This window comes from Phyllopteryx taeniolatus, chromosome 7 (assembly GCF_024500385.1).
Source record: "Phyllopteryx taeniolatus isolate TA_2022b chromosome 7, UOR_Ptae_1.2, whole genome shotgun sequence".
In the NCBI taxonomy this organism is placed as follows: Eukaryota; Metazoa; Chordata; class Actinopteri; order Syngnathiformes; family Syngnathidae; genus Phyllopteryx; species Phyllopteryx taeniolatus.
In genome coordinates, this window is record NC_084508.1 from 303,715 (window position 1) to 317,556 (window position 13,842).

Genomic DNA, 13,842 nt, shown 5'->3' on the forward strand with positions numbered 1-13,842 from the left:
TTCTAAGCTATTTGAGCGTCTCAGTAGATCAAGGAAATTGTTCCCGTTCGATGATTGCCGTGGAGCCAGCTGATAACCCACAAAGACATCGGACCTCCAATCTCAAGTTGATGTTCGACACAAAAATCTTTTGCTATTGGACGTCCCCTGCAGCATTTGCGTTGGCATCTGAAGGCTCTCAGGCAATGCTGTTTTTGATGTCCAGTTTGTTGTGGAAATTTCTTTTGGTCTGTGTCAGCTCAAAGAATCAAGCATCTTATTTAGACAAGTCTATGTATTTATCGTAGAATGAACAAGTAAAAAAAAAAAAGTGTGTAGCATCTCCCCTTTGTCTCCTTGCTCTCTGACTGAAATCTGAGTGACATCATACTTTGACTTAGAAGGGGGGCTGCCTCAATCACCCCCAAAATACCAGAAAAGCAGAAAACATGGATTTACACTCTGAAACCTAACAAGCAAGGCATTCACTAAGCACCTTGTCTTGTAGTAGCATTGTATTACCTCTCTACTTCCCACAGACGGAGGACAGGTTGTGCTTATCCACGTTTCAAAGGATAGATGTTAGAGTTCTATTCATGATTGTCTAGTTTAAAAAACATTACATGGTTGGTAATCAGCTGCATGCATGCAACAATGAATAAATGCATGCATGCCAAGGTTTATAGCCATGGCTGTATTTATTTTTATTCATTGTTGCTTTAATTCTATGTTTTGATATATTATTTTTTTACTTGTTACTAATTAATTTTGGCAGTTAAATAAATACAAAGTTTGTAAATCAATGAGCCATAGTGTTTATTCATTGTGATTCAATATCAGTCAAAATTATTACAATATTTTTTTTCATAATCGCCTAATAGACTTTATCTTTGTTTTTATGCTCTTTATTAGACTGACAAAATAGACCAAGTGCTCACTGGTTATAGCATGAATGAGGGAATTAAAAAAAATATCAAAAGAAATTGGCCAGCAAAGCAATTAATCTTTTAAATGACAATGTGACGCCGCACTTTCTGAACAGAAAAATAAAAGTTTCCCTGGATCGGTTTGTTGTGCCAAAATCAACCATTGAATTAGAAAAGAACCAGACAAAATTTAAAAAAAAAACCTGAATCAGAATTTTCCTGTTATTATGGAAGAAGGCTCTTCTTCAATGAGGAACTGACGTCCTCTCCTTCCCCCTCCTTGGTTAAAGTTAATGAGCAATAAACTGTCATCATATTTATTTTGTGTTTTATTTCTATAAAATACACTTTTCACTTATTTTTATATTGCACTAATTCATTTCAATCACACACTGATAAAAGAAAGTAAGTTCAATTTAATTTTGTTCTGGAACAGAATAATTGCATTTCTATTCATTTCAATTGGAAACATTTCCTCAGGTTAAGAATGTTTCGCGTTACAAACGGGGTGGCCTCGGTGGGGCCAGTGGACCGCCCTGGGTCCCTCGGTGTGGGACGTGTGCCATCCGCCGGGCTGCTTTCGGGTGAACTCGACCTCTCGATTGTTTGGATTTACTTAACCGTAAACTGACGAACAGCCGATATCTTCACATTAACTGTCAATAGAACGTGCTGTGACGTCTGCTAAGGCCTGATACACACAAGGAGTTTTCAAATTTCGAAATATTTTTTTGTCTGTGACAGACCCGACACATAGATTAAAAAATCAGACATTTAACAGGTTTAGTCGTATTGTGTGTGATGTGCTCCGACAATCTCAACACAGAACACCACACACATAGAAGGGGCTTTTCCACCAACCAGCCCAGGAACTTTGAGTTCCTGGTAGCAAAATGTTCCTGTGACCCATGTGGTTTGTGTTTCCATCTCACTTATTAGTTCAGGGTAGCTTAAGCAAATGAGGCTGGTGTTGCTCATTCCTGACACCTACTGGATCTAATAAATGCTGCTATTTCAAGCTTTGAATGTCTTATTTTATATCTTAATCTAAATTTCAAATATTGTTGATACCTTTAAGGCCTGACCCTTTATCCAGGTGAGGCAATTAGAATTAGATTCTCATTTGCAATGCCAACCTGGCTGCAGACAGTCTCTGAGGTTGGGAGTTTTATATACATTTCAATGAATTAGAATATATTCTTTCTATTTTATTGAAATGACATACCTAAATGGATTGTGCAACAGAAGCTTGCAGATGACTATCGATGTGATTTATCAGATGGAAAATGCAATAGAAGAAGAAGAAGAATCACCTTTTATTGTCATGAACATGCATGCATGCACGTGAAATTTGTTCTCTGCATTTTACCCATCTCAGTGAACACATACACGTTAGTTGAACACACTGGAACGGGGCAGCTGAAGCGCCCGGGGAGCATTTCGGGGTATCAGTGTCTTGCTCAAGGACACCACAGCCGTGAGTCTGGGGGATGTTGGCGGATGGTCCAGTCGGGGTCTTGTACCTAGGTCCCCCACGGTGGCAGGCGATGATCTTAACCATTGGGCCATATTTACTTATTACTTTATCACGTACAGTTTGGATATGTATTTGCTTCTATTTTCTTTGTTTTACTCTGCTGTCTGCAGCCAAGTTATCATTGCAAATACCTTACCTTGATAAGATTCAATAATTAAATAAAAATACATGACTTCATGGACAGATCTTGGGAAGTTTTCACTTTTTAAATCCAGCAGTGTGAAGTATTTGGTATCTGTCGCTGTGTTTGCATGGGGAAAAACAGACTTACATTGCAAATATTTATTTGTGAGTGGAAGGATTTCTTTTTTTTTTTTTTTTCTCTCTCTCCCCACGAATGACTGGATTGGACCATCAGAGCTTCCCCGCCAGCCAGCCTCACACCGGTGTTCGTCTCCTCTAGACCGTCCGAGGAAGACGCACACGCCCGCTTAGGCTCGGACCTCTGTTCCTTAGCAGGACCGAGTCGACCAGTGGTGGACCTTGCCACTGGGGCGGCATCAGATTTCGCCGCTGAGCCCGTGGCGGACCTCTCGGCGGTGGACTTCACGACAGGGTCCGACGCAGCTTAAATTTGGCGAGCACAGAGTTCGTCCAACCTGCTCCTTTTCTACCAAGTGCGGCTCAGCGGGAAAATGTAAAGATCAGTCTTTGGAAGCCTCACGCCCCAGCCGAGGAAGACACACGAGCCCGCTTGGGCTTGGACGTCCACTTCTTAGCGGAACCAAGTCGGCCACCAGGGTGGCGGTAGATCTTGCCAGGTCTTCCACCGCCACACTCGATCGGTTTTTCAAAGTTTTGCTTTTTAATGTGTTTTAATCCTCTTATTTGAAACCTTTCATAACGCCACATAATGGCGGCTCTGTGAATGGAAAAAGTGAGCACAGCCCGCCCCCTCAAAGAGTTCCTGGTAGCTCCAGGAAGACCCTATCCACCAGGAGGAATGAAATAATCCAGTGGGAACCTTCCGTACCCTGGTCGTTTTTTCGGTGGGGACACGGGGAACTGAAACTACCAGGGTAGCTCGGGAAGCTTCATGCGGTGGGAAAGCCCCTAAGGATTCTGTCTCACCACCGATCTTGATATCTCACGTAATTACACGTGATCTCACGAAATCGAAGAAGAAGAAACACTTCCAGATATGTGCAGATCTATGCTGAGCTTTCCCAAAGTCTGCCAGAGCTGGGAACCTAATAAAATGGCAAGGTCCCCGAAAGACATCTTGCTTGGAAAAATACTTCTTGCCATCTGGGCAACCCAGTTTTATACAAAAGAAACATTTACATCAGGTAAGACCTTTTTTTTTTTTCACTGTATTTTCCTTTTGCTGAATCAGGGTGCTTCTTGATTGGCTATATTCAGTTCAACGTCACAATTAATGGAGTCATGACTCGGGAGTCGTCAGCTTCCCGCATGTACATGAAGTGTTTTGGCTGTAAATATTGAGTGCGTTTATTATTTAAGATTGTCGGCCCCGACCTGTTTCTGACCCTAAAATTGTGACAAAGCTGCTCTTAACACAACTAAAACCTAAGGATAATCTTATAGGATAATCGCATAAGACATACTGTAAAATTGCTCTTTCATGTGCTTGGTTGGGAAGGGGCAAAATCGGCACAAAAACAGGCCGATTGTCTTTGTGTGTACCGGACTTTAGATGATGAAATGAGAATGAGCAGTGGTTGGTCAACAAGCTCTTTGTGAAAATAAACAGTGAATGTTGGCTGTTGCCAAAAACAAAACATCCAGCTCGTGTTTCATGAAAGCCTTCACCCATCCCTCATTCCTCATTCCAGTCGCCCCACCCCAGACTCACTCATCCAATCACAAATCACGCTTTGACACCTTCACTGGCTGAGAGAATTCACTTAACACGGTCAGTAGCAGGGTCGCTACAATACATTATTGCAAAGCATTCCCTTTGTCCCTTTCCTCTCGACCTAATACTGTAGAAAGTAGCGACGGGGCAGTTGTGTTTTGTGTTAGGTGTTAGTTTTAAAAGTTCCGACTGTCTGCAAAGCTATGAAGGTATCTGAATTTGATTGAATGACCGAGTCGTGGGCTGGGGCGATTGCACCCCGGGACGGTAGGGAGCATGTCTATGGCAGTGAGCGTGAGCTTGTATTTGGAGGCAAACAGTTGGATACAGGTTGCATGGATAGAGTTGACAACTTAAAAAATATAAATGATGCTGTCAATCAGTCAATGGCAACTCGACCATAACCTAAGCATCGACTAGAATAAATCTGAAATTGTTCAACCCCTAGTATGTGGGAGATAGGTGGTGTCGTAGACGTCTACTTTTGTTCAGAGATTGCTTGAAGTTGATGTATGTCACCTTGACCTAGATGGCCCCCCTCACTCCTCTTTCAAACAATGTGTTGTCTGTCCAAAACATACATTTATGTGCTCAAAAGTGCTCTTTTCCCGTCGAGGTGCAGTTAAACAGCTGTGTCTTGACCATCTCTGTTGTAACGTGCCTGCTCAGTGGCTATTTGGTTTTACCAATATACTGTATAAATAAGTACAGTCCTCACTGAACTGGACAGAATACATCAGATTGTTTTTATGGGTATGGAGTGCCTGCTTGGTATGTACCAACCTTTGTCTCAGGGTGTTATCAGGGTTGCAGTGAACCGGGGTTTTGAGTTGGTTAAAAAGTCTTTTGATCCATACCAAATGATATTGCTGTTGTTAGGGGTGTATCTGTATCAAACAGTTCAATACAGTACCAAACCAAGACCACTGGATCAAACAATACACAATTTTAAAGCGCAGATCCACTAAAATGACTCTCCCACATTCATTCAGACCAAGCTACTGAAGATATATGCGAAGATATATATATATATATATATATATATATATATATATATATATATATATATATGCAACATGGCTAATGCCTTAAATGTACCTGTACCTTAAATGTCACACAGTGCTAAAACTAATCGGTGGAAATACAACAAACAAGACAACATATTTTCATCACCCTGATGCGAAAACAAGTGGAACCAGACAAAAACAAGAAGCATGCGTGCAACAAACTTCACTGTGCCAACACAAAACAGTCCACTTAACAGTTCAAACTGGACAGCAAATGTGTCAAGAATAGCAGCACCAGAAACAATTTTTCATTTATTTTATATATATATTCTTAAAGAATTGGACCCCATACAACAGTGCTTCTAAAATTGTTTTTATTGTCAGTAATTGAGTGTTTGTGTTATATTCTGCCAAGAATAGAAAACACACAGTCAGTGACCCCCAAATACACTGCAGTATTTGGTTGAAGTGTGTCGGTGAAGTGTACGTGGCTATAAATGGACAGTCGGGGAATGAAACCACTCGCTCGATGTCTCAAAACGCTGAGAAGTGTGCTAACAGACAGCCACTTAGCACAACAAAGAGGATGGATGTGGTAATGGATCATCCAGCAGTTCTCCCTGGAATTTACTGGGAGCAAAGCCCAAAGATATGGGACAACATCTAAAAGGGAGGACGCAACACCAGCAGATTACCGAGGAATCCGACTGGCCTGCGTTGGGCGTTGCTTCAACCCCGAGAAGCTGAGAGGCTGTGGAGGGTCATAACAGCGAAGGGCAAGAAAAGAGGACGCGAGTCAATGCAAAATATTGAAATCAGACTTACAAATAAATTTGAGCCACTTTTAGAAGACGCTGACCAAGAATGCTCACCCCCCACCACCACTGAAAGGTATGAAACTAAATCATACAAGAAAAAAATGGCACCCCAAACGTTAATAGTTGGTGATGGAGCTGTCAAGGATGTGAAACTTTTTTGCAGTGAGAAGAACACCAAAGTACTGTGTTTTACAAATGACATGGTGTCTGATATCTCTAAAAAAAAAAATCCTGGAGCTCACCAAATAAGCACTCAACTGTGAAATCTTTCATTATACACACAGGGGCCCTGGATGTTGTCCAGCAGCAATCAGAGGTACTGAAGCGAGATTTCATTGATCTCCTGACAAAAGTGCAATGTTTGGATACTAAGGTTTTCATAAGAGGACCTCTCCCAACGGTACAATTTGGAGATGAAGATTTCAGTAGGCTCAGTCAATTAAGTAAATGGCTCAGAGAAGTGTGTACTACACTGACTTTCATTGACAATTTCCGCGTTTTTTGGGAGCACAGACATCTTTACAAGGCAGACGGTTTCTGTCTAAATAGACAAGGGGTTAAGTTATTGGCTGCCAACATTTTTTACTGTGCAAGTCATTCAGCGGCCCCAAAGGAAAATATTGGCCTTGTTGACACGACTAAAGGACAATAAGTAAATTACAAGGGACAGACTCTTGATCAAAAAAATATGGCACAAAAAAGTAGAACTACAAACTGAGTGAGTATAAAATGTGAGTCTATCAAACTATTGTCTTCAGTTATCTCTGCGAGACTAGCTCTCTTCAATATCCGGTCACTGGGTAATAAATCAATGTTGATTAATGACATCATTACTACCTATGATCTGGACTTTTTGCTACTAAATGAAAGTAATTAACAGAAAGTAGCTGTAATACCATTTTAAATGATGCAACACCAGCAAATTTTTATTTTATGAACAAGTGTCGAACAGGGAAAAAAGGCGGTGGTATTGCTGTTATTTTTAAGTCATTTCAGTGTAAAGAAATTACACTGGGTGATTTTAGCTCTTTTGAAGAAAATGGATGGATGGATGAATATCTTTTTTTAGTTAAATGTGATCCAAAGGTTATTGTTTTAATAATTTATAGACCTCCAAGATACAATAGAAAATTTGTGGAGGATTTTTCAGAACTGTTGTAAGTTATTTGTACTAACTACAACTATTGTGTCATAACGGGAGACTTCAACATTCATGTTGACAATAATGGGGGAAAAAATCTCAAGAACTCTCTGCTATACTAGAAACATATGACCTTTCGCAACATATTAAGAGTCCAACCCACAGTCAAGGTCACATCTTAAAGCAAAGCAAATTTATTTATATAGCGCATTTCATACAAAAGGTAACTCAATGTGCTTTACATGATTAAAAGCATTACAAAACAAAGAAAAAAAAACAGCTTATAAACATTGAAAACAAAGAGGAAAAAAATAAAAGTACAATTTTAAACAGCATACAGTGCAAGAAACATCATTTAAAAGTTGAAATGCTCTAAAAAGCATGAGGAAAAAAAGTTTTTAACCTGAACTTAAAAACATTCAGACTTGGCGCTGATGTCACTTCTGTTGGCAACTTATTAAATTTGTGTGCAGAATAGCGAAATGCTGCTTCACCATGGTTGCTTTGGACTCTGTGCTCCACTATTTGACCTGAGTCTTTCGATCTCAGAGCCCTACTGAGTTTGTTTTATTAGCATTTATTTAATGTATTCAGGACCTCTAAACCATTTAGTGAATTATAGACCAGTAGCAGAACTTTAAAAGCTATTCTAAAGCTGACTGGAAGCCAGTGTAAAGACTAGAATTGGCGTAATATGCTCAGACCTCTTTCTTCTGGTCAGAACCCAAGCTGCAGCTGTAATGCTCTTTTTCGGAAGTCCAGTCAGAAGACCATTACAATAGTCAAGCCTACTTGCGATGAAAGCATGGATGAGGTTCTCCTGGGGCCTCATGTACAAAGACTTCCGTGGATTTCCTCCTGAAACATGGCGTACGGTTAAATCCAGAAAACGTATGCAGAAAAATATTAAGATGTATGAATCTATGCGTACGCATGATTCCAAGCACATTTCCTTTGTAAATCCCATTCAACGTAGAATTGATCCCGATCTCTGCATGATCAGAAAAAAAGGAAAATGAGCAAGGTAATGAAGAAAAATATTTTTTCTGAATGTGAAGTTGCTCAATGAAGTGGAGGTGCGCAAGAATATCCTCTTTGGCATGCTGTCCTCTGGGGTTAACAACAAGCGAAAGTGGATTGAATGGGACAGCATGTGCGATTGTCAATGCCGTGGGGTCACAACAGCGCGCAAACGCTGAACTAAAAAACTAGTGGTCATACATTAAGGTGGATGTGAAGCGGAGGACAGCTGCCCACTGCCAAAGTGTGGCCAAAACAACCGGCGCGGAGGGCCTCACCCCGTTCGAGGAGAGAGTCGCTGTGATCATGGGTGACACTGCTCTCTCAGGGGTGGTGGGAGCACGTGGCTGACTCTGATTACCCCACAAGGTTAATACCATGTATTTTTATACATGAGATTGAACACTTCCAGTGGTTACAAAATAACTCCTTTTCTCCAGGTAGGACTGGAAGCATTTAATGACTGTTTAATTTAGTCCTACTCACGTTTCCAACCTGTTCAGCAGTATTTTATGATCTACCGTATCAAAAGCTGCACTGAGATCCAACAAGACCAGAATTGACACCTTTCCCAAACCAGTCTTCAACCTTATATCATTTAGCACTTTGATAAGAGCAGATTCTGTACTGTGATGAGTTAGACCTGGTTATCTCTATGGATGTTGAAATTCTATCAGTTGACATTAAGGATTGGCTATTTCAGCATCTCCAGATGACTACAGTTCAATTGAGGTGTTGTGTCACTGTCTAAAACAGATAAACAACTGGATGAGCCAACATTTTCTTCAATTAAACCACAACAATACTGAGATATTTGTTTTGGACAATAAAGAAAAGAGAATTGCTGTTAGTAAATACCTGGAGTCACTCTCTTTAAAAACCAAAGACGAAGTCCGAAACCTTGGTGTACAGATAGATTCCGACGTGATTTTCTACAGTCATAGCAAATCAATTACTAAAACTGCCTTCTACCATCTGAAGAACATATCCAGAGTGAATGCTTGCATGTGTCAAGCAAACCAGGAGAAGCTCGTCCATGCTTTTATCTCAAGTAGACTTGACTATTGTCATGGTCTTCTGACTGGACTCACCAAAAAGAGCATTAAACAGCTCAGAATGCTGCAGCTCGGGTTCTGACCAGGTCAGAGCATATTACTCCAATTCTAAAGTCTTTACACTGGCTCCCAGTCAGCTTTAGAATAGATTTTGAAGTTCTGCTACTGCTCTATAAATCACTAAATGTTTGAGGTGCTGAATACATGAAAAAAATACCAATGGGATATAAACCCAGTCAGACTCTGAGATTGAGAGACTCAGGTCAAATAGTGGACCACAGAGTCCAAAGCAAACATGGTGAAGCAGCATTTAGCTATTATGCTGCACACAAATAGAATAAGTTGCCAACAGAAGTGACGCCAGCCCCACGTATGCATATTTTTAAGTCCAGGTTAAAAACGTTTCTTTTTTGTCATGCTTTTTAGAGCATTTCCACTTTTAAATGATATTTTTTACACTGTATGCTGTTTTAATTGTACTTTTTTCCCCTCTTTGTTTTAAATGTTTATAAGCTGTTTTTTCCCTTTGTTTTGAAATGCTTTTAATCATGTAAAGCACATTGAGTTACCTTGTGTATGAAATGCGCTATATAAATTTGCTTTGCTTTTGCTTTGCTAAGAGTATACCACAGAAGATGAGTGATTTATCAGATGCATTTATCCAGCCATCCATTTTCTATGCCACTAATCATGTTCAGGGTAGTTCCCAAACACGGCCAGTTTAAAAGTGAAACTCAGAGATTGGAGAATGGACAGTGCTGTTCAGATCGTATATTCACTGGAGGATTTTCAAAGAGAACTCTGCACTGGCAAAGTCATCCTGACTGCTGGTGAGGTTAATGGAGGAGCTAGCTCGCATAGCCCTATGGCTGCACCATAAAGAAATATTTCACTATCCCATCACCTATCACCCACTGCTTTACTTATTTAAACATTCTTACCAGCTGCTAAACTTGTCAACGGGAATGCAAAAAGATTATGCGGTCATGACGTCATATATCGTCATCGGTATAGGTTAACTAGGAACTGTGTCGGAATACATTTCTTCAGTAACCCTCCAAACGCTTAATAGCAGGAATATGTGAAACTTAGATCCCACAAGCACGACTACCGCTAAATAAAAGATAAATCTGCACAACACACTCAGAAAACCCTCGCCAAGTCATTTAACAAACACATACCATATGATAAAGCAAGTAAACAGCAATACATAATGAATGCCGGTGGACAACTGGTTAGCACGTTTGCCTCACAGTTCTGAAGACCCGGGTTTAAATCTGGCCTCACCTGTGTGGAGTTTGCATGTTCTCCCCGTGCCTGCATGGGTTTTCTCCGCGTACTCCAGTTTCCTCCCACATCCCCAAAACATGCATGGTACGTTAACTGAAAACTCTAAATTGTCCGTAGGTGTGAATGTGAGTGCGACTGGTTGTTTATGTGTCCTGCGATTGGCTGGCGACCAGTTCAGGGTGTACCCCGCCTCTCGCCCGAAGATAGCTGGGATAGGCTCCAGCATGCCTGCGACCCTAGTGAGGATAAGTGGTGTAGAAAATGGATGGATAAAGAACACCATCAACTAAATTTCTTTCCGCAGTGTTCTAGCCAAATTTGTATTGTAGTGTGTACTGTAGTGACAAAAACCTATTTGGTTTAAAATATTGTATTAGGTTTACATTTAGATGCCATCTAAATTATTTTTAAAATAAATACTATTTTGAATTTTCTCCTGTATATAGCCTGGACATAACGTGAAGTTATTAATTGTTAAATATTGCCATACAATATTCTTGTGCAATGTGTTACAGTAACTGTATGAAGCACTTTACAAAATAAACGAGCTGTTGTTCTGAAAGTTAATACATGTCTTGGGGAGTAATTAGAGATTTACGTTTTTGTTTGTTGGGTTTTTTTTTTTTTTTAGATATCATTCTTAAATAAAATAAATATATATATATATATATACTTGTTGTTTTTTTTGGGCCCATAACGCCTACTCCTACTTGGACATGTTTGGTAAAAGAACATTCGATGCTGTTGTGTATGCAGAAGGAAGATGACTATGCCAGTTGCTGGGAAAAAAATAAATGACATTCTGAGATGATTTAATCGATAAATGGCGAATTAAAAAGAAAGTTTGCCTTTCAATTACATTTTGTTTTTGTTTTTAGTCCAAATCCATTGCAGTTTGGGATGAAGTTTAAACAAACTGTCATTGTCCAAATACTAATATACATTATTGAAGACGCCTTGTGCGTCCAGAGAAGAGACAGTGAGTGTATTGGTCGAAGGGTGATGAGGATGGAGCTGCCAGCCAAGACAGTTAGAGGAAGATGGAAGAGAAGGTTAATCGATGTAGTGAGGGAAGACATGAGGGCAGTTGGTGTTAGAGAGGAGGATGCAGGAAATAGGCTTACATGGACAAGGATGACACACTGTGGCGACCCCTAACGGGAAAAGCCGAAGGGAAAAGAAGTAGACGCCTTGTACGCTTCTTTAGCAGCTCAGTAAATAAATGTCCCCGACCTGGCCATGGGGTCGTATGCAACTTCAATTACAAACTGGACTTATGTTGCATCCGTATTTTGTCACTTATTTTTCTCCTCTTGTAGTTTTCAGGACATCGTTCTCCATCCATGGTGAAGCTAACATCCACGTTTGAGAGGAAGTACCACACCTTCAGTCAGTCAACTAGTCAACTGTTTTGAGACCTGCCCTCTCAGGACAACAAGCCAGGGCCAATGCATCTTTTTAATTCGTAGTTGTGTATAGAGTTCTGCCTCCATGTGATAAGCCGATATCAGAATTATCAATACAATTATAGTATTTGTTATTAAACTAGGGACAACATAATTTTGAAAAAAATATATAATTACAGTATGTGGCGTGTGTGTGTATATATATATATATATATATATATATATATATAGTGCTTCTGATGAAGATGACCAATAGTAGGATGAAGAAAGTTAGTCATTTTTTTGTGGTATATCTATTACATCTATAGCTTGTATTTGTGTATAAGAAATGCATGTTGCTGTGCTCATTTATAAACTAGTTAAGAAAATGGGTGTTGCATTATTTATTACTGTATGACAAAGATCCAGATTGCTATTTTTTTCCACTGTTATGTATCTTTAAGGCGTGTTTTTAAATGGAATAAAAGTGCACCACAACATACAATTTTCTCATATGCAAACTGTAAGCATTTTACTGCTTTTTGTTATTGTCTGTTTAATTGCTGCATAATACATTTCAGAAATGGTTATTTTCCAACATTTATATCTGTTTTTCTAGTACATTTTCTACTGTTGACTGTTTTATCATATTCAATTCACGTCACTTTCTTGTCTACCCTGGAAGGCGACAGTGAGGCAACAGATTCTGAAGTTGCTGTGCTCTGAACTACAAAATGCCAAGTGTAGATTTAGCCTGTTAACATCTACAGTGTCCTGAAAATGTATTGGCCCCCTTCTCAAATTCTTACATTTTTACAGTTTCCCCACTTTAATATTTAAGATCATCAAACAAATGTAAATATCAGACAAATATAACCCAAATGAATTTAAAAAGCTGTTTTTAAATGATTTCATGTATTAAGGAGGGGGGGATAATCAGTTACCTGGCCCAGTGTGAAAAAGTAATTATCCCCCTTGTTAAATCATGTATTAATTGTGGCTAATCACAATTTTTTGTTCATTTTCACTGATCACACCCAAGCCGGATTACCTCCAGGCCTGTTCAGGCAAGACATCACTTAAACAGAATCTGTCCCGACAAATCAAGTTGGACAAAAGATCTAAAAAAAAAAGCTGCAACAAAATGACATGATTCAAAGAAGTTCCAGAACAGTCAATAAATATAGTTAACATCTATCAGTCTGGAAAAGATTACAAAAGCCATTTCTAAAGCTTTAGGATTCCAGCGAACTATAAGGAGAGCAATTATCCTCACATGGAGAAAACATGGAACAGTGGTGAACCTTCCCAGGAGTGGCCGGCCTTCAAAGATTACCCCAGGAGAACAGCAAAGACTCATCCAGGAGGCTAGAAAGGAAGTCAGGACAGTTTCTAAAGAACTGCAGGCCTCCCTTGCCTCAGTTAAGGTCCGTTCTTCATGACACAATAAGGAATAAGGAAGATACTGGGCAAAAATGGCATTCATGGCAGAGTTCCAAGGTAAAAACCACTGCTGACCAAAAAGAACATAAAGGCTCATCTTACTTTTACAAAAAAAAAAAAATCTGAATGATTCCCAGGACTTTTCAAAGGGTTTTATATGGACTGATGATATAAAAGTTGAGCTTTTTGGAAGATGTGTGTCTTGTTACATCTGGTGTGAATGGAGCACAGCTTTTTAGAAAAAGATCATACCAACAGTGAAACGTGGTGGTAGTGCGATGGTTTAGGGCTGCTTAGCTCCTTCAGGACCTGGACAACTTGCTGTGATTGATGGAACCATGCATTCTGCTCTTTAACAGAAAACCCTGAAGGAGAATGTTCAGCCATCACTTCGTGACCTTATGCTGAAAGCCCACTTGGGT

The 13,842-nt window shown here is 39.7% G+C and overlaps 1 protein-coding gene across 3 annotated transcripts in view; it reads left to right on the forward strand.

Annotated features, from left to right (window-relative positions):
* Window positions 1-12,492, forward strand: part of ect2 (epithelial cell transforming 2) — a 242,668-nt gene extending 230,176 nt beyond the window's left edge. For all 3 annotated transcript variants that reach the window (XM_061779804.1, XM_061779806.1, XM_061779807.1), the window contains one exon: window positions 11,912-12,492. In XM_061779804.1, the coding sequence (XP_061635788.1) occupies window positions 11,912-12,007 (96 nt within the window). In that variant the 3' untranslated portion in view covers window positions 12,008-12,492. The remainder of the gene's footprint in view (window positions 1-11,911) is intronic.
* Window positions 12,493-13,842: the final 1,350 nt, after the last annotated feature.